The sequence below is a fragment of the Nerophis lumbriciformis genome, linkage group LG08, assembly GCF_033978685.3.
Source record: "Nerophis lumbriciformis linkage group LG08, RoL_Nlum_v2.1, whole genome shotgun sequence".
Lineage (NCBI taxonomy): Eukaryota > Metazoa > Chordata > Actinopteri > Syngnathiformes > Syngnathidae > Nerophis > Nerophis lumbriciformis.
Genome location: NC_084555.2, coordinates 9089632 through 9112094, shown reverse-complemented (window position 1 = coordinate 9112094; position 22463 = coordinate 9089632). Strand labels below are relative to the sequence as shown.

The window sequence follows — 22463 nt, the reverse complement described above, 5'->3', positions numbered from 1 at the left end:
CGTTTGTGTAATATTAATGTTCATTGTTCCCATATTTATGAACACAACATGTTGGCGGACAAAAAGGAAGTGTTGTGTGTTTGGAGTGAAGCACAGAGAAGGACGTGTGTGCACGGATGGGAATATGTGTTGGAATTGGACCGGTTGTTAGTTTGGATTGGCAAAAAAAGTTAAAAAGAGCGTCAGAATTTGTGACTTATTCTGGAAGCCTACATTACATTGTATTATTCTCATTTGTTTTCACATAAAAATCCCAATATTTTTCGGTGTGGAGGCATTAATTTTGATGTGGTGGTGCGCCACGATCAATTACACTAAGTGGAATTCCTGGTTCTGGTATTTGAATGCTGAAAAGATCATAGTCCCCAAGTTTTTTTAAAAGAATTTGGGGGCCAGTTTAATATCCTTGATGTATGTCCACTTCAGACTACGTCTCTTCCATTCAGTCTGTCATGACAATGGACAAAAACAGACAAATTAGCCATTGAATTTAGGGTTATGCTGATTTCAATGTAAAAGTATCAATGCAATGCTGCTGATTACATGGTGAGCAATTATTTTCTTTCCAAAACACTATACATGCAAAGTAAAAAGATAGATTTATGTTACTGTCTAATAACAGCAATTTGTGGTCTGGTTATAGCAGTTTTTATTGCTCTAAAGTCTGACACACATGGTTGGCATAGGACTGCAACAATACATTAGTCCACCACTGGTTTATTTTAATTCATCTGTATATGGACAGAAGCTCAGGTCCCAGACAATAACGACAATTTGGCATGCATGGAGTGACCTCATTGCAAGGTTGTTAGGAAGGCAGTGGGACATGGCTAACCTACTTTATCTCATCACACTGTTTCCTACCTTGGCTTTCCTCCTCCTCCTTTTTCTGTCTTGCTCCTCCCTGATAGCTTTTACCGCTCTGCTGATCGCACAAATAGGCCTCATTGATTGAATCTGATTCTGGTGGATAGAGCAGCATTATTGAGTGGCACATTTTTTTTCCTCTCACTGATGGACAGACAGGGGTTGGGTTGGTTGGTTGTACAGTACATGCATACATGTGTGCATGTTGGGAATACTAAAGGAAAACCTCCTCTTCTCGTCCGTCTCATTCTTAAATCCAGCAGCTACGCCTGCCATCTCTCTCTTGGGTATTCCAGCTCCTAGATCATTACACACACACATACACTGCTTGCATGAATGTTTTATAGCTGGTGAATCCTTACCGACGACTCTTAATTGTGGCAAGATTAAAGTGTTAAACTGCGTTCCCTGACGGCGTTCATCAAACATTGATCCAAGCTACGTCTGCGGTCGGAAGCGTTCAACAACACGCCGGGTCGACGTGATTTAAGATGATCCAACTCGACTCCCAGTGGTCCCGCCGGTATTATCTTGGGGCTTTTTTTTCCCTTCCCTCCACATGGAGCGGCTGTCTGCAGACATTGCCGAGCTGTCATCATTCCTGTCTCGAGCAAACTGCAACACATACTCTGGCAGGTGTACTTTGCCAGCTCTCACGGAATACCACTGGAACGGAGAATGTAGGTGAATGTTGTAGCTGGGAATCACTTATTTTTCTTTCTTTTCTTTTTTTTTTTGGACGGGTAAAATTAGTTCTGTGAGTTGCAAATACAAAGAAATGTGGTGTTTGGGGGATTCAGCTAACAAACTGCATTTGTGTGAAGATGAAGTTCAATCAGCAGCAATCCTCCGGGTGTACATGAAGCGACACACAGGCGGCGTCATCTATTACAGAGTTTCTCTCGCCTTAATAGGCGCCGACTGGATGCAATGCACAGCAAAAACAGTGGAACTCTTTTTTTCATTTGTGCCCGTTTAACCCCAGCAAGTCCATAAACACGTATCACACGAACAGTACATGAGAAATCCCATCCCAGTATACCTTGATTCTTTACTGCAGCCTGCCACTGAGCTCACTTAACCACTTCACTAAAGAATACTTGCTTTTTACGGTCCAAGGTTATTGAAAGACAATGTAAATTGTGATAAATGTATTCCTAGTGTTTAAGGTTCTTAATTAATATGTGCACTTTGTTTGTTCAAGGGCTGCAGGATCTAATTAGTAGTGATTTTTTTTTTGAGACGCTACCTAGTTTGTGTGAGCCAGTGACCTGATCCTTGTTCAATTACTGCCGTGTCGTTATTGCTGTCAACACTGCTTGTAAAACGCCACCTTTTGGCCTCTGAGGAGGATGCTAGATAACTACAAAACCTGGTCAGAGTGAACACAACAATGTTTTTGCGATTTATTGCCCATAATCATGTCACCATATGGCAATTATCGACAGTGGAAGGTGAGCATTTACAGTACATCATGACACCGATGTTCCTGAATAAGCTACTAAAAGCATTTTTCTTTCACAACATGCCTCTTAAAAACGAAAAGCAACTTCTACGTAAGAAATATAGTATAACGATTAGGGGTTTAACAATTTGTTTATTAACAATTCGATTCAATTGCCGATACGATTAAGGGACAATCTCTTTTTTTGTAATTTTTTTTAGTACTATACAATCTTAAACGATTCTGTGACTTGAAATCCATTCGGTAACTTTTTAGCAAAAAAAAAAAAAAATCAACCAGTGTGACTGTGAAATAAATACTTATCTTTTGGAAGGTAAACTTGCTGAGCACTTAAAATTTTGAAATATAAATCGATCTATAGATGTATCGATCAATTGTTACACCCCTAATAAAAAAAATAATACAATAACAACTAATAGGGCTGTGAACTTTTGGGCACGACACGATGCAATTAGATTTTTTTGGGGTAGCAATTTGACTCAGAATCGTTACAAGTAAGAATCGCGATTCACTCGAAAATCGCTTTTTGACACCCCGAGCAACTCAAGTAGTTTTATGTATTAATAATGTATGTATTTTTTCTTGGAGATTAGACTTCTACTAGAGGTGGGGGATTTGTTGATGTATCGCAATTCGGATATGGGCGAATCTAAAATGTATTAGGAAACGTAAATAATCGATAATCAATGTATTTATTGTAAGTAAAGTAATGCAGACAGTTCTAAAGTTTGGCTGATTGCAGCAAGCCACCTCACCGAGAGATCCGACCAGCTCCTTTATTTTAGGGCACTTATGTTCCAGTTTTGCACACATTTCCATTGATTTAGTAAATGTGAGAATTAATTATTATTACAAATGCACTGCTTTTTAAAGTTGCAAGTTATAAACCCGTATTTAGTGAAACGAAAATAAATGTAAAACTGCCACAATGTACATAAATTGTAGTTGTATCAATAATTGATTTTTAATCGAATCGTAGCTCATGAATCGTTATCGCAATCAAATCGTGAGGTACTCAAAGATTCCCACCTCAAACTTCTACGGTATCTCCTTCCATCTGTTTCTCCGTCCAACACACCATCTGCAGCTTTCCCATCTTTTCATGGATAAATGTCTGCGATTTGGATTAACATTCTATGCCTGTGTTAGACTCGTTCTGCTTCTTTATGGTGAAGACTAGCAGTGATATGCTGTAATTGTCATGTTTCTGATTATATTTTTTAAATATCATCCACTTCTTCACAGCACTGTCCTTCACACTCACTTTTTTCCTCCCAATGGTTGGAAAAACAAAGTTATGTCAATGTCGATCCATAAGATAATGCTAGCGAGTAAGACTGGATGTTTTGGGCGTAACTTACGGGGTTCACTGTGACATTTGCTAGACCAAAAAATGTCAAGCATCATTGTAAACTCAAACTTTTGTTTGCATCTAAAAACTGAAAGACAGCACTTATCTCAATTCACTGTTAAGTTGGGGCAGTCTTAAGTTGAGGTACCACCGTAGTGTGTTTTCTTCTATTTCCACGAAATTCCATCGAATTGCAGCACAACTGCACATACTTGAACATCAATCAATATTGCATGCTATTATTGAATGGTACCTCGGTTTTCATACGCCCAATTTTTCCTATTATTCAAGGAGACTTTTGGCCCCGTTTGTTTTGTATTGTCTGTTCTAGTACACCAAAAAATTACCAAAAAAAAGTCCACCGCTGGTTCTCAGGAGGTAGACAGTTGATAAAGTGAACTTCAGTGTATGTCTTATTGGTGCATTCTCTGAGGTGTTGCAAAATAAATAAATTAGATATCTATATAGAATTCCAATACTTGACCCATAATAAAAACATGAAGCTAATTTTCTTTGATGAATGCACTGCCATCCTTCTCCTCCTATCCACATAAAAATCGACATTTTTCTCTTCAACTTTTGGATGCGTTCAATCATTACCAAATTACCATTATTAATATGTATGCTGCATCAATACTAATTGCATTTCCACTCTTTTCCTGTCAATCCCTTCATCTCTAAAAGTGGAAAAGTGTCATAGCTTTGAGAAAGAAAGTTGTAGGAAAGTAACAAGTGGTCAGTAAAGAGCACTTTCTTCTCTTGTTCCTTACTAATACACACCGATTACCGTACATTTATTTATTTTCCCCTCTACCTTAAAGGGGAACTGCAGTTTTTGAGGAATTTTGCCTATCATTCACAATCTTTATGTAAGACAGACGACAAATGTTTTTCTTTTTTTATGCAAAGTCCGCTTACAATGGAGCCAATGAGTCGCTCAATTCTGCCTATAAAGTCCTTTTAAAAAAACATCCAAACACATCCATTAAGGTTTTTATCGACAACATCACTGATTAGTACTCACTGCAGACTTCATGAGAGCCAACAAACATAATAAAACATCACTGACTCTACAATGTCTGCTGTCACAGGGAGGTTGTCTGATGGGATGTTGATATATTCACGTTTAAATAAATAACTTATAATCCTTGTTAAAAAAAAAAGGGTGGTGGAACCAAGCGTCTTTCTCGCCATTTCCGGGTCTAAATTTCCGGCCAAAGTTGACCAATTTCTCGGATTATGTCCTCATTCTTTTACTATCAAGGTGAGGGACAATATTAATGATCTAGGATAAACATCCACCAGCTCCTAGGCAATAAAGCAGTATCAATATAAGCTAGTTTGCTCTCATGTGCCTGTAAAAAAAAGTTAGTCTGCGTTACACTATCACTAATACTTGGTTCAAATTCAGGTCACAAAATGTAAATGGAGTATTGTTGGTGGTTTTTGCATGGTTATTTAGAGGAGTTTGTTGGCAGAATAGAGGACCTCTCATTGACTCCATTGTAAGCGGACTTTTATTTATGACTTACAATGCAAAAAAATACATTGTTTCTCATAATGATTGTGAATGGTAGGCAAAATTCCGAAAAAAAGTGCAGTTCCCTTTTAACCTTGCACTTTTTTTTTTCTCTGTGTGTAGCTGTATTCAATAGGAGTCTCTTGGGGGAAGGCTTTGTAACTCTTCTACTTTATTTATTCCCTCAGCTCCGTCCTTGATCATTGTCGCCTCAGTAGAGTGGCAGACTCTTGCCGAACCGTTTGTGAGTCCGAGAATTAACTGTAGTTGTCGCTTCTCTTTTTTATTACGTGTTACTGTCACACGACATGTGTTTTATTGCAAATGTGGACTCTATTGCATAGGGATGAATGTAGTAATTGCACATACATGGTGCAAGAGTATTGTCTCTCTGTTTTTTGCACTATTTTATTAGCCTATTGCCTCCCTTTTTACCAGCTATTTGGTGAAAAGTCGGAATGAGTCAATAGATCACCCCCAGGGTCATCTAAGCGTCTTTGCGGCCTCCATTTTCAAGAGTAATCCACCCTGACCCCTGCTTAAATTAAGACAAACAGCCTTGGAAAAGCCTTCTATGTCAACACAGTTATTGAGTGTTCAGTAGCTTTAGGAGAAATGGAGTTTGAGGAACAAGCAGGTAGGAGGGTGCGAGTGGGTGTTTTAGTTAAATGGGAGGAGGAAGATATGTTAATTGCTTTCCGTGAATAATTTCGGTCCCCCAATTTAGCAGTAATGAAAGTGGCGGGTGCTTTTGTATTTATTTACCCAAACGTTAATTGATTGGGACTGACGCTACCCGGGCTTTGGTTATTGCGTGTTTGATTGCGCACAAGGGAGCCAAGGAAATGACTGTAATTATCATTCTGATATGGATTATGAATATGCATCGCCACACTCAATGTCTCCGTGCGCTTTTAACAACAAAGCTAAACAACAAGCAAGGACAACAACACTTAACAGCCAATGCTAATCAGTTTTGCTAATTCAGGCTTTTCCAAGACCCAAATTAGAAAAATGGTTGCAACCTGAACTAACTACAAAGCATCATGTGTTGCCATTACATTAACAAATACATTAGGGATTGGCGATATGACACACAAAGCATCATGTGTTGCCATTACATTAACAAATACATTAGGGATTGGCGATATGACCTACAAACTATATCAAAATATTTTATATGGTATATAAATAATAGAAGCACTTCAAAACGGGTTACAAAAGCTCCTAATTTGGCTGCTGATTTATGCAATAGTATATTGTCATTTCCATTTTTCTCAAAACTTTTATTGCTGTACTTATTAATATACTGTTAGTATTTGCTTACTTTCTGCTGTAACATGGTTTTATTCACAATTATGTTAAAATGTGAAAAGCACTTATTCTTGTGTTTACCGTATTTTTCGGACTATAAGTCGCAGTTTTTTTCATAGTTTGGCCGGGGGTGCGACTTATACTCAGGAGCGACTTATGTGTGAAATTATTAACACATTACCGTAAAATATCAAATAATATTATTTAGCTCATTCATGTAAGAGACTAGACGTGTAAGATTTCATGGGATTTAGTGACAGATTGTTTGGTAAACGTATAGCATGTTCTATATGTTATAGTTATTTGAATGACTCTTACCATAATATGTTACGTTAACATACCAGGCACGTTCTCAGTTGGTTATTTATGCGTCATATAACGTGCACGTTTTCTGCCTGTTGTTCACTATTCTTTATTTATTTGAAATTGCCTTTCAAATGTCTATTCTTGGTGTTGGGTTTTATCAAATAAATTTCCCCAAAAAATGCGACTTATACTCCAGTGCGACTTATATATGTTTTTTTCCTTCTTTATTATGCATTTTTGGCCGGTGCGATTTATACTCCTAAAAATACGGTACTTTACATTGGTTTTAGGCAATACTAAAAATTTGTGTACGCTGCTACTTAACATTTTCAATATCAATGAATGATTAGATTTTTTAACCCAATTGCACTCAGATAAAAACACAGGATGGTGGTGTAACAATATCAATTATATATTTAAATAATTTTCTAGAAATGGCTCAGATTAAAACTTTTGGTTTTTGCCCTAAATCCTTTCTGTGTTTGTAAACAATAACAAAAATTACTTACGATTTTTGGACAATAACATTTTTTTTTATCTGACTACTGTAGTATCAACCATACAATATACTGATCTATTGTTACTGTCGACATTTGTATCGATCCCCCCACCTGTGTGTACATCCAAGAGCTGTAGCTTAGTAGTTTACAGTTACTATATCCTCCTACAGTGTGTAATGTAGCATGGTTAGCTATTGTCCTCCGGTGATAATCATAAACCTAGGGATTTATAAGTAGCCTCAAACTGTAGTGGGACGTTAGCTGCTAGCTAACTAGCGAGAATGCTACAGTGGTAAAGGACGTGTGTTCGCTTGTCACTGTCAAATATGGGGGACACAGCTTGAATGTGTCAACATGCATTATCACAATATGACAATTGTATTAAAAGCTCTATCGTCAGGAAAATTGGTATCGTCTAAAATACATATGAGCCAACAAAATCTGACATTGGAACCAATCCTTAATTTGAGACTAGCCTTGTGAAGAGATGTCAAGTGTGACCTAGCATTGATTTTTATTTAATTGTTTTTTAACACTCCCACACATGTAGTTTTGTAAAATGGTTGTCATGGAGATTGTTTTTCCTTGCTTGCAATGTGCCCTGGTGGAAATGGTGTGATAGGGTTGGACAATGAGTGGACTCTCGGGAGGATTAACAATAATCACAGAAATTGTTGTATGCTAAGTAGGAGTGTATTGATCCGATATAGATATCGGCAAAAATAAGTATCATATTTTGTGGCTTTTACCCAAAACCTCAGATATTAGCACTTAGATACAAGCCTAGCTGCTAGAGGTGTAAAACAAAAAATTGATTTGCGAATTATTCGCAATTCATATTTGTAACAATTCTGCATTGATTCAAAAAAATTAAAATATATTTATTTATTTTTCAGTTTTTTTTAGTTTTGTTTTGTTTTAATACCTGTCCTGTCCAGCCGCTCAGGCAATCATATTGTTGATGTAAATGCCCATATCTGCTGTACAGATTTACATTAGAAAAGAGAAGTGTGGGATACTTCTCTTGTTGCCTTATTTCAATCAATCAATCAATCAATCTTTATTTATATAGCCCTAAATCACAAGTGTCTCAAAGGGCTGCACAAGCCACAACGACATCCTCGGTACAAAGCCCACATACGGGCAAGGAAAAACTCACCCCAGTGGGACGTCGATGTGAATGACTATGAGAAACCTTGGAGAGGACCGCATATGTGGGTAACCCCCCCCCCCCTCTAGGGGAGACCGAAAGCAATGGATGTCGAGTGGGTCTGACATAATATTGTGAGAGTCCAGTCCATAGTGGATCCAACATAATAGTAAGAGTCCAGTCCATAGTGGGGCCAGCAGGACACCATCCCGAGCGGAGACGGGTCAGCACCATTTGTCTTGGACTTTATTAAATGTTTGGGTAGAATTTTATTCAACAAAACCATGTTTCTTTTAAGTAAAATAGAAATTGATCAGATCTGTTTATCATTTTTATTAATGGAATGTAGTTAACCATAGAACCGGCACCCAATGTTATTAAAAGGTATTGATTTTGAATCAAGAATCTTTTTTAATCGGGAATAAATTCTGCATCGATTTGTTACCCCAAGAATCGAACCGAATCGATACGTGTGGTGCCCAAAGATTCACAGCCCTACTACCTGCAGCGCATTAATTTGTGCCAAAAAGCACACAAGGTTGGTCTTTTCATGTATTTTAGTGAAGTCATTTACTAAACATAAACATTGTCCGTTGTGTCCTTGGGCAAGACACTTCACCCCTTGCTCCTGATGGCTGCTGGTTAGCGCCTTGCATGGCAGCTCCCGCCATCTGTGTGTGAATGGGTGAATGTGGTAATACTGTCAAAGCGCTTTGAGTACCTTGAAGGTAGAAAAGCGCTATACAAGTATAACCCATTTATCATTATCATTGTAGGTTATAGGCTGCGAGGAGCTAGTAGCTACACAACAGCTGAGCATACAATAGCACACAAGCTAGACGTATGTAATAATTGTCCTTAATTGAACAATATTGCAATGTGAAACATGACATTTGTGCCAATATAACTAAGTATAACAAAAATTGTAGTTGCTTATTAGCAGAGGTGGGAATCTTTGGGCACCTCACGATTCGATTATGATTACAATTCAGGGGCTACAATTTGATTATAAATCGATTATTTAAACATTTATATTAGTATATATTCTAAATGTACTACATTTAATTTTTTAATCTCTACAAGAATCATACTTTGGCTACTGCGTATGCAATATTGCGTCGTTTTGGTTTTTTGGATTAGTGCGCATATGGAAAACTAAAAATCCGTGAGAACTGTAGTAGAACATGCATCCCTTATTTATTTTTTGTGCCTTCTGCAACCACGGAATATTCAGACACTTTTGTCCTCGTCGTTATAAATTAGCGGCTTAAAGACATGTGACACCTATCTGCTTCATCATATGATAACACTCCAAGGAATGAAGGCTCAGACAGTCCCAGTATCTCTCTTTTTCTCACAAAATGCAACACGCCACTACAACAAGCATAATCCCTATTTCTCGCTATCACCGCAGAAACTCACACAACCTTTCACCCCCACAACACACGTCACTTCCCATCTTTGACCTGGAAGTCCCGCCCCCCCAGTCCGAGCCATTGGCTAGAAGCAGTAGCCACGAGCCAGACAGACGTGTTTGTCTTACTGTGTGGATATTATTGTCTCTCCTAATTTATTAATTTACTTGCTAATTTCCTCTTCTTAGCTGGTTACTTTCTGCTGTATCGTGGTTCCTATTACCGTATTTTTCGGAGTACAAGTTGCACCGGAGTATAAGTCGCACCTGCCAAAAATGCATAATAAAGAAGGAAAAAAACATATAAGTCGCACTATGAAAAAAACTGCGATTTATAGTCCTAGTCTTCTGTTGAAGTGTAGAAAGCATTTTTTTTCTTTTGTTTCACCACTTGCATAGCTTGTCCTCTACTTTGGGGCATCGTGGCTCGGTTGGTACAGCGGATGTGCCAGCAACTTGAAAGTTGCAGGTTCGATCCCCACTTCCGCCATCCTAGTCACTGTAGTTGTGTCCTTGGGCTAGACACTTTACCCACCTGCTCCCAGTGCCACCCACACTGGTTTAAATGTAACTTAGATTATGGGTTTCACTATGTAAAGCGCTTTGAGTCACTAGAGAAAAGCGCTATATAAATATAATTCACTTCACACTCCTTCCTACGTGTGTCCGCACGAGCCCAGCTCACACTTAATGTTAATATTAGCTAATATCTCTCCCTTGGTTAGTTAGAACCAAACATAAACTAATGTTTATAGAACATTAGCATTAATTAGCATTAACATTTTAAAATGCTTAGTTATGTATTACTTTATTCAACATGTGTTAATAATCAATGTTTGGACATTTGTCCATCGATTGATGAATTGCCCACGTTCTAATTATGATGCATTGGATAATCTATTATTTTCCCACCTCTACTTTTTACTTATAGATACAAATTATCCTAAGCAAAAGTGTATCAGAAATGTGTACTGGTGACATTTGAGTGCTGTATTTTCAATAAAAATATTGACATTAGTTTTGTTCTTCTTCACAGGCAGAGGGTGAAGACAATTTGAAGAAGATCCAGCTAATGGAGTTGGCCATTCTCAACGGAACATACAGAGACAACAACATCAAAGCTCGTAAGTGATCTACGATTAACACCACTAATGTACACAGCTCGTCACATTATAGGACCCATCATTTACTTGCATGCTCCACATTTATTGACGTTTATTTAGCTGCTTTTCTCATTAACTAACAGTGTTTACCTCCATGAAATCAGCATTTAGCCAGATGCGCTATGTACATGTCCTCATCGTATGTGTGACCACCTCTCTCAAGCTGACCAAATCATTTGTGTTTACCTACTCTACAATCATGAACTAGTAGGAGAACCTCCATGTTCCTTTCCCTTTCATGCACCACTTCGCCCCTCTCCACATCCAGCTTTTCCACCTCCCCACTTTGCAATACAGATGCGGACGCTTGGTTATCAACTTGCTCTTTGCAGAATCTTAACTTTGCAGCACACACCACTGGAGCTCACTGTGCTCAATTCTGCATGTCAGCAAGCTAGTTCACCCATCTGCTCAAGGAGGAATCATCCAAAGATGAAATAACCATGCTAATAACCAAAGTCTGCGCTTTGATGGTGTTTTTTATCACTGAAGTTTACTGTTAAATGTTTTTGAAATATTTGCCCATATAGTCAAGTAACAGCAATTAGGGAAGGGCATACATTAAATTGGATTGAATTATTAGCGAGATGAGAGCATCTCTCTGAATGTTCAGTTTTCTTGCTATTGTAGTTGATTTCTTCCTATTCAGTAGAATCAACAGTGCCTCTGCTGGTTGCTGCCCAGTAGTGCACTCCATTTTGCAAGACAAAACCAATAATTATGCCCATCCCTAACAGTAACGTCATTTAACCACTATGTCGGTAGTATTTGATTGACGTTGCTTGCTGGGAAGCTTGTCAATGGAGCACGTGCCAAAGCAGGGAAAAATTTATTAGGGATGCACCAGTTAATTCAGGCACAAGTCTGACCTATGAATTCTAATTTTGTATGATTTCTTTGAATATATAATTATTGTGTTGATTATTAATAAGTTTATGTCAAATGTGTCTTTGTTGTCCGCAGCCTTTTTTTTAAATATTGTATTAAATTATATTATAATAATGAATGCAACACAGACAACAGCAGAACCGTTGTGATGGATGATTACGGCCAAATTAAAAATAAAAAAAAATCCTACTACGGTGAAACTTCGATTTTTGATTGGTTCTTAAACGTGGTTCATAAACCGAAAAGTTTGTGTAATGAAGCCGAGTTCCCAATGAGAATCAATGTAAACATGAATAATTGTTTCGAGCCTCGACAAACATTCCTATTTTAGTAAAAATCTGCCCACTTTATAGACACTATTTGTGTGCGTGCGTGCGTGCGTGTATGTATGTATGTATGTATGTATGTATATGCATGTACTGTATGTATGTATGTATGTATATATGTATATGTATGTTTGTATATATATATATGTATATATATATATATATATATATATATATATATATATATGCTGTCTTGAGTTTCCAATAATTTCTACAACTCTTATTTTTTTGTGATAGAGTGATTGGAGCACATACTTGTTTGTCACAAAAAACATTCATGAATGTTGGTTCTTTTATGAATTTATTATGGGTCTACTGAAAATGTGACCAAATCTGCTGTGTCAAATGTATACATACAGCAATGTTAATATTTGGTTACATGTGCTTTAGCAAGTTTCACTACAATAAGGCACTTTTGGTAGCCATCCACAAGCTTCTGGCAAGCTTCTGGTTGAATTTTTGACCACTCCTTTGACAAAATTGGTGCAGTTCAGCTAAATTTGTTGGTTTTCTGATATGGACTTGTTTCTTCAGCATTGTCCACATGTTTAAATCAGGATTTTGGGAAGGCTATTCTAAAACCTTAATTTTAGCCATTCCTTTACCACTTTTGACGTGTGTTTGGGGTCATTGTCCTGTTGGAACACCCAACTGCGCCCAAGACCCAACCTCCGGGCTGATGATTTTAGGTTGTCCTGAAGAATTTGGAGGTAATCCTCCTTTTTCATTGTCCCATTTACTCTCTGTAAAGCACCAGTTCCATTGGCAGCAAAACAGGCCCAGAGCATAATACTAGCACCACCACCACCATGCTTGACGGTAGGATGGTGTTCCTGGGACTAAAGGTCTCACCTTTTCTCCTCCAAACATATTGCTGGGTATTGTGACCAAACAGCTAAATTTTTATTTCAAAAGTGGTAAAGGAATGGCTAAATCAGGCTACAATTATGGTTTTAGAATGGCCTTCCCAAAGTCCTGACTTAATTCGTGTGGACAATACTGAAGAAACAAGTCCATGTCTCAAAACCAACACATTTAGCTGAACTGCACCAATTTTGTCAAGAGGAGTGGTCAAAAATTCAACCAGAAGCTTGTGGATGTCTACCAAAAGCGCCTTATTGCAGTGAAACTTACCAAGGGACATGTAACCAAATATTAACATTGCTGTATGTATACTTTTGACCCAGCAGATTTGCTCACATTTTCAGTACCGGTAGACCTATAATAAATTTATAAAAGAACCAAACTACATGAATGTTTTTGTGACAAACAAGTACGGTATGTGCTCCAATCACTCTATCACAAAAAAAAAGAGTTGTAGAAATTATTGGAAACTCAAGACAGCCAGGATGTATGTAAACTTTTGACCACTATATATATATATATATATATATATATATATATATATATATATATATATATATATATATATATATATATATATATATATATATATGTATATATACGCACACACAAAATATATATATATTTAAATAATAAATGTGTGAGTTAATTTAACAGTTTCTTATTCCAAATGAATTGTTGTTTTTTAAAGTTGCAAGTGATTAAACGCTTATTTAGTGAAACGAAAAAAATAGGTAAAACTGTATCAATATACATAAAATAAAGCTGCATTAATAACCGATCAAATGGTTGATTCGCGTGTACAGGATGTGATGTACGGTGCCCCGCCTCTGGGCGTACCCGCCTGTACAGGAAGTGATGCTGAAATGGCAGCCCCCGATTGCGTCAATCGGCCAGCAAAATTAATGAATGAAGTATTTGTACGCCAAGACATGGTTCGCACACAGGCATATTTGCCACAATGTAAACGTTCAAAAACCAAAAACGTCGCAAATAGATGCACTCGTAAATCGAGATTCAACGTCCGTATCACTAACAAAAAGTGGAGGTCAGCTGCTTTTTCTTGAAATGGCGTTAACTGCTTAGCATATTTTAACCTACACTGGAGTAGTTCAGTGTTTGATAAGCAGAAAGTGGAAAAATTGCAATATCTTTCAAGGTTATATGCAGTCCACACTGGGAAAAGTTTGGATATTGTTAATTTAAATGATTGGTGCATCCCTAATCAATACAGCCACTTAAAATGAACTGTAAATGGTGAACATTCCATGCAATCCCTACTCCCTTATTGGCCTATTGCGCGTTCACCTCTGCAGTCCAACAGTTCACTTTAGGTTGCTGTGTGTTGATGTCTGCCCTGCTCTTATTTCCTGTAGATGATCTGCCAAGGTGATTTTGTATGCTTTGCATTGGGATGACAGCTTGTTTTGGTGTGAGGGGTTATTTTTGTTTTTGCTATGTTTGCTTTATGTGGTCCACCACCATGATCATTGCATGGACTAATTTTCCCTTTTGCCCCCTCCCCTCCTCTCTCCCTGCCACTTTTCTTCTTTTCCTCCTTTTGTATTTTCACCCTTCACTGTTCATCTGTGATAATGACCAACACCACTATGCTTTATCTCTTGTCTTCTGTCTTCTTTCTTCTTCTGTCCTTCGCTCTCTTGCTTATGGCAGCCACCCTTGCGTTCTCTCTTGCAGCGGCGGCAGCAGCCGCTCAGGGACCCCGCCTCATAGCGACGCCCACAGGTCAGATGTTGCCTCACCAGGCGCTCCGGCCCCCAACTCCTGCCGGGGGCCCCATCATGAACCTCATCCGGCCCGCACAGATGGCTGCCATGCTGCCCAATGGCACCCCCACTCTGGTGCCGCCCACGCCCGACGGCGGGCTCATCTACACCACCCCTTATGATTACCCCTACGCCCTGGCACCCACCTCCCTGCTGGAGTACCCCATCGAGCACAGTGGGGTTCTAGGTAAGCGAGCCTGGGGGAGCATGAGTGCGGCGGGTACGGCGGCCAGCTTTAGCCAGCCCGGACCTGAGGGCAGCTTGTTTTACCCCGGATTTGGGGTGCTGGACACGGCTTCCATGAGCCACTGTCAAGACTTGTTGAAAGGTAAATACGTGGTGTCCACCTGAAGAACTAAACCGATAAACTGTCTGGGTGGATGAGCCGGTGAAGCTCTTATAAAATGGGAAGACCAGCTCTGCGGACATTTTTGATAAAATGTCAAAAACGAGGGAAACAACTAGCTTCTCTTGACTTAGGTTACTTAACAATTAAAATGCGCTTCCAGGTACACACTGCCTCATCTATACAGGCGGACTCAGCCGAGTCTAAAACGAGGCACCCCGACAGAAACGAGCTCGCAACCTGCTCTCTAACCCTTTCATGCACTGGCCTGGAGGCATATTCAGTCTGGCAGTAGATCCCTTCGGATTTCTGCAGCTTCTGAAATCATTTTTCTGGGCTGCAGGCAGGACTTGATGCCTGCAGATAGTCCCCCTGTCACTCCCACTGGGGATGTTCATTAAATTCCTCCAGTCGCCCTTTATTTTTTTTCCCCTACTCCTTCCCCCTTCCTTTGTTGTCTCAGCTTCACCTGTCGTGAACCTGGGCTGTGTGCTAATACATGATCTTCCCCTCAGTTCTGTGCCAGTGGTCCAGTTCACCGTGAGGGTCCATATTTTACATTATTTTTTGTGGTGCTTTTAGCTGACAGCATCTGCTACCAAAGAGACAACTGATATTTTGATAACAAAAGCGAGACCTGGCTGACATATCCGCACAGAGGCGTTGCGCTTTAATTTAACACACTTGTGATGTTGCGTTTAGCATCAGACTGCGGCATGAACGTGTGCATGTCGAGCGCGCCTCTGGGATTCATGTGCAGTACAGACAGGGCCGTCTTCTCTCTCTTTAACTCGCGGGGTTACACCGGCTTAGTGCATTTTATTTACTCACTCTATCGATCGGTGCCTTCAGCAACACAGGGCCCTGTGGAACGCGCTCACTGCCATTCTCACACATTTCCATGCGCTCGGCTCGTGCTACCGTGCTACTTTTTCTAGCCGCCGTTGGCTTCATTGACAGCAGGGAAATGTAAGGCCATCTGGTGCTTCTGAGCCATGTAGGTGGCTGCAGAGCGATTTGCCAAACCCTGTGAAATTGCCACAGTGAATTTCTTTACACATCCCCTGACTTTGCGTGTTCCATTCCTGCACACGCTTCATTTTGTTGTATGATGCAACCTCCATTCCAGGATGCTGCTTAACCTCCTGTTTTTTTTTTTTTAAACATTTTCCCATACGAAATAATGAGAATTAGTTTTAGGGTCAAATTGTTGACCACCAAATGTACTGGCATCATTTTAGCACTCTTTAGGTGCAAAATAGTTGCAATTTTTATTCTTATCTGTGCCTTTTACACAGAATCCACTACGCAGCATCCTGCAATCCCGTAGTTGGCGTCTGGCGTGATGTATTACGGTAAATACTCGTCCCGATAGCAACTATTGGGCGCCAACACAGAGCTGGAGAACTGTCAGATATTGAACGTCAATATAACGGCATTCCCTTGCACGCAAAGGTCGTCCAGCCTCTGTTACAGCTCTGATGGTACCTCACGATCCTAAAAAAGACTAACTTTATAGACATTTCTCTACAGTCTTGATGTAAAATTCCTCTTCCACGCAGAGATCCTGTGAAATTTCCACTTGACAGTAGTCACCATACAAATCCAGCCTTTGACACAATGCCCAGCGATTCGAAACAACACCCTAAATGTGTGCACTTTCTCTCCGCGACCCGGCATGCCGCAATCATACATTTTGCCTCTTGTGTCATGTGTTAAATATTGTCAAGCAAATTATTTCAACGCAACACGCGGGAGAAGTGCCACAGTTGTTGAACTAAACATTAGGGCTGCACGAATAATCAACATCTGACTTCGAGGTTTTAATTAGTGCGATTAAGAACAGCAAGAGGCCGAGGTTTTTTTTTTTTATCCTCCGCAGTCACCGGCATTTGAGTGACAGACATGTTGGCCAATCAGAATTGTTGAGCCTTGCAGCCTTTGCCTCCTAGCCAATCAAAAGTATTTAAGGAAACAGCTTTTTGTGTGTGCGCTGCAGTGGAGGCAGCTAGTAGGCTAATAGCAAACGCCACTTAAAAACATTTTAATGGTGACGAGACCTGGACTTTTAGTCATTAAGTTAATCGAACAATAAATGAAAATTAAGTCGAAATATTTTGCCGGCATCAATAAACTGCTTTGTCCGTGTGTTTGTGCTCAAACATGGAGGAAGAGCTCTGAACATATGAGCGTGTTTATTTAACAATAGAATTACCTGAACTGGGTGAGCCCTCTTATCAGTCATTCACAATCTTTGGTGGGCGAAGAGCAAGACTACTCGCTTACACACACAGAAAACACGACCGACAAAGCCTCGCTCCTTCGACTTACTGGTGAGAGGTTTTGGAAAAACAACTACAATTCAGAGAAAAAAATATGATTATACTGCCAAATGTCCCGTTTCAGCTTCAACCGGATGGGCAATATGATCCTATCAACACGGATGCCGTGATCACGTGATGGCAACAACAAAAAAGATGACAACCTGACCTAGTTTTTCCAACTGGAATAAAAAATTCACTTTAAGTTGTTCAATATTTATTTAAGTTACATTTTTGCTTATAGAAATGAGTCTTTTTTAAATGTATTTAATTAGGATAATGATACAGTAATGAGAAATACAAGTTTATATCCTTTTATACGGTTACTTGCATTATTATTGTATATTATGATTACATTATAAACTGTGTAGTTTTTATCGGTTATGTCTTCAGTTTAAGAGCATGACGTAGACAAAAGCTCTGTATCCATCTGCGTAAAGGCCAATATTTTTTAAAGTAGAATATTGTTATGTAATGTGTGGCACCTTGAGACAAAAATATGCTGATAGATAGTCTAACAGTAACATATCTTCCTTCACTGTTTTTTTCCCAGTTTACTGTATTTTTATACAAAAATATAAAAAAACGCTATCACCATTTTGGAAAGAAAAAAAATGCAATTAGTTTTTTTCTCACTCACGCATTCCCTTACACACAGACCATCTCCCACCTCTTCATTCTACTACCCGCAGAGCTGGGAGAATGTTGTAAAGAGTCTCTGCGCCTGTTTCAGGAACGGGATCATTGGGCTTAGTAAACTATTGTAGTCAATTGGATGTAAAAAAGCAAAACAATAAGACACTCTTTGACACACAGATTGAATCTCTGAGTCATCTTGCGCAATACGCTGACATTTATGTGACGTCATGCAGGAAATTATTTGTTCCATGTGACTTCAGAGGCGTATTTTTCACAGAAATTTGATCAGTTCAGAGGTGCGCGCAAAGCGACACAAGCATAGCGTCACATAAGCTCAAATGCGCCATAGGAGGACACGTAGGAAGGGCTGATTGGCTTGAGAGAAATGGCAAAGGAGAAAAGAAAGAGGGCGTCGAGAGGCAGGTGGCGTCTGCCGCTATTCAATTACCATCAGAGCTGTATTGGATTCACCCCCCCCCCTCGCCCCTCACCTTTCAAAATAAGGAGACAAATTTCTCTAAATCTCCTCTCTAGAACCCACGGGAAGAATCACATTATTTTTCCCAGACAGCCTGGGAGCCCTTACCCTTCACCTACCCTTCCCCCCCCCCCCACAAAAAGAAGTCCCCCATAGAACTCTGAGCACTGTGGAATTTAATGACTTAACTTATGCATATTTGAATACAATGTAGAAGTCCCCCTTTCCCAAAAAAATGATGTATTTTGTTTTCTACTGTATTTTTAATACAAGCTATGTAATGTGCGTATGTGCTATAATCTGTATTACATTGCAATTGAGTGTATTTTATGTATTATCCCAGCATTATTATGATAACGGTTAAAGAAAATGTGAATGTTGCTACTGTAAATTATGACTGCTCAAAGTGAATGGTTTCTAACCTTGTGGACCTGTTACAATCTAGGTGCAATGGCTACTAAAGTGAGACGGCATGACACGCGGGTCCATCCTTACCAAAGGATTGTGACCGCTGACAGAGGTCAGTTTAGTCTCTTAGCTACACTCTGCTCTCAATTGATGCATTTCAATGATTGTGATGCCTCGATGCCTTTGTTGGGGATTTATATTCTGATGTCTATATTATCTGTATGTGTGTGTGTGTGTGTGTGTGTCCCATCCCCAGCATTCCCCCTGACCCCGTATATATATATATCTCTATACTATATGTTCGCACACCAGCTAAATGGTGCATTGTGGCGTGCACATTTTGTTTACATTCAGTCCTTAACGTAGCAAGAGCTCATTTGCAACAACAAAAATAGATGTTTATAAGATGGGTACATTTGACAGATACTGTATTTCCTCATATTTACTGTATATGTGTATATATATATATATGTATATGTATATATACATAATTAAAAAAAAAAAAAAAAAAATATATATATATATATATATATATATATATATATATATATATATATTTAAAAAATATATATATGTTTAAAAAATATATAATAAGTGCCTCACCCATTCTGAACGCCACCTCCTTTTGCTAACAAAAACAGCAGCAGGTAAAAAATAGGGTGCTCCAAAAAAAATCTATTCACATCCGAATTACGATTTTTGTTTATTAAGATTCCAAGTAAATTCATAATTTTCAAAAATCTGTTTTTTTTTCCTTTAGTAAATAAATAAATAAATAAAAAAATTTTAGGCCATCTATGTATGCTGCATTCCAGTTACGGAATCAGAAATCAAGATGGCTGAAATCTACAAAAGCTTTTTCTGTGCTTGCCTTGTCTGAATATAAATTACTTATGGCAAAATATGCACTATTTCTGCCATATTTAAAGATGGTGGTTGAAGAGGATACACAGACACTATTGCTAGCAATATTAATCGTATATACCGCATGAAAAAATGTTTGTTTACAGTACTGCAACGTCACCACATATAAACGTCCAACTATACATCGTTTATGGACGACAAAAACTAATCAGAAGTGCTAATAATGTATAATATAGAAGCGTATTTTATTGTTTACATTGAGAGCAGCCATTTTTTAAACCAACTCGTGGGTGGTGAAAATACTCCGATTTTCTGAGGCAGAAATCCATCCTCAGGGGGCGTTCCAGCTGAAACTTACTAGGAGCTAGGAACTCGGAAATTCCGACTTGACCGCACAAATGGGACGCACCATAAGTCAATGTGCGCAACACTGTACATCATATTCAACAACCAAAAAGAGGTATTGTAACCGGTTCTGAAAAAGTTGTATTAAAATTACTATACCAAATAATGCATTGCGAGAATCTGTTTGAATTGAGAATTGTGTTGAATCAAGAAAAGATTCTGAATCGGATCGTCACCCCAAGAATCAAATACGGATCACATTAAGTCCCCAAAGATTCTCACCTGTAGTAAAAAATTAAATAGTTTGACGTTTTACCCACTTCGAATCTCAGATAATTGTACATAAATTGACTACACAGTATTAAACATCTTACTTCTTCGTCGTGTTTTTCCCCCTATAACCCATTTGAGATTTGGCATTTGAAATTATGTTATCTATTATCTATTGCTTTACGCTGTTGTGATTTGTACGGTAGTTGTAGGAGTTTACCGACCGCGATACAAACTGTGTATGTATTATAATTTTGCTAACTGTATGGAATAGGGCTGCAAAAAAAATCTAAAAAAAAAATCGCAATCTTGATGCACACTAACATGCAATGTAAGTTCCAATTGACATAAACAAAAAAAAATTAATCAGAGAGCTGTTTCACAAATGACATTTTATCATTAGCATGACGGCCGACATGTTCTTGACGATGAGCCGGCCAGGGTGCGCTGACTCCGCTGCTCTGTTGATAAGACACATGCTGGCTATCATTTATCAATTTCCAGAAGGAGCGATGGCAAAAAAGAAACTGCACCCGTGGAACAGGAACAAAGAGGAGTCAAAAAAATATAAAAACATTGTAGAATCCCAATCCCAATTCTTAGCAATAATATTGGGATTCAGGTAATTTTTTAACACAGCCCTTATTGTAATACATAATGATTTAATGAATTATTTATCTATCGAAGGAAAATATATTTGTATTGTCGTTTTAAAAATGCATCTATACAAACAAATGCCTTAACACTACTGCTCTCGGAAGTTGAGTAACCAAACACCAAAGGTCATAAAGGAGTACGCGATTTTAAATAGTTTTACTTCTGCTTACTCCTTTTGAGCTCATGGTGCTTCCGGTATGAAACTGCATACACGCAACATTCTTGTTGCCTATGCTGAGTATGATTATGTATGTATTGCTTTTATTTTGATTTCGAGCTCAAATAAATAATCAGACCTTAAGTCTATATGAGGAAGTACAGTAAATTTGACTCTTATTAAAAGCGTGGTATTCGTTTATTGCAATGGAGCCCTTCAAAAAGGGATATGTACACTGTGTATAGTATTTCAAAGCTCAGGCGAAAAGGTGATATTAGCAGCTTTTTTCCTGTGTAATGCAGCTGTGAAACCCAGTACAGGTAGTGCTCTACGTGTACAACTATATTAGACATTCCTCTGATGGGAGATTAGTCCTCCTTGCATCTCTTTGGAAGCAAAGGAAGTAATTCCTTACTGCATCTGAGAAAGAGAAAAGAAAGTAGCCATGCTTGCTGCTACTGGGCACCATTTCACTTTTTTCAATTTTATTTTGGACTCTTTTATATTTTTTACGGGCGATAAAGTCATACAGCTTTTTTTTTTTTTTTTTTTTTTAGGTAACTTGCATTCCCTCGATATGAATTCTCTTGTACGCGAGGTACTGTCATTTTATACATACAGTATATGGAAAACATTTTTTATATCAAAATGTATTTATGGTTCCTGTGTATTATATTTATATTCCACAAAGATTATACTGCGAAATAAAGAAACTCGTTAAAAGGCCGATTCATGTTTATTGCACATTTAACACGAGTTACTACACTAACGTGCACACAAGCAAAGAAAACTAATTATTACACTTATTTTATGTCTGTCTGTTCACTTCTTTGCTTCTGTGTTTTGGTTTTGCAGGGCATTGTGCTCTAAATACAAAACAGCCGCCGCTGCCTAAACGTGGGTGGGGCGGGGTGCTTGGTTTAGGATCTAAGGGGGCAGGGCCACATTAAACTATTTGCATTCATTTTTTTTAATTGTTCAAATGATGTCATTCCAGTCTCTTCTTGCTGACACTAATATCCTTTCTATCTTTGTTTTCTGTTTGTTTTTGTTTTTGTTTCTAA

At 38.5% G+C, this 22463-nt stretch overlaps 1 protein-coding gene across 5 annotated transcripts in view; it reads left to right on the top strand.

Annotated features, from left to right (window-relative positions):
* The window catches only part of qkia (QKI, KH domain containing, RNA binding a), a 148856-nt gene that overhangs the window by 123289 nt on the left and 3104 nt on the right, over positions 1 to 22463 (top strand). The window contains exons 5-7 of one of the 5 annotated variants that reach the window (XM_061968208.2): positions 10923 to 11010; positions 14802 to 15242; positions 19144 to 19218. In XM_061968208.2, the coding sequence (XP_061824192.1) occupies positions 10923 to 11010; positions 14802 to 15242; positions 19144 to 19218 (604 nt within the window). Of the gene's footprint in view, positions 1 to 10922; positions 11011 to 14801; positions 15243 to 19143; positions 22456 to 22463 lie in introns of those variants that run through there. The other 4 variants (XM_061968210.2, XM_061968206.2, XM_061968209.2 and 1 more) reach the window with 4 other exon arrangements.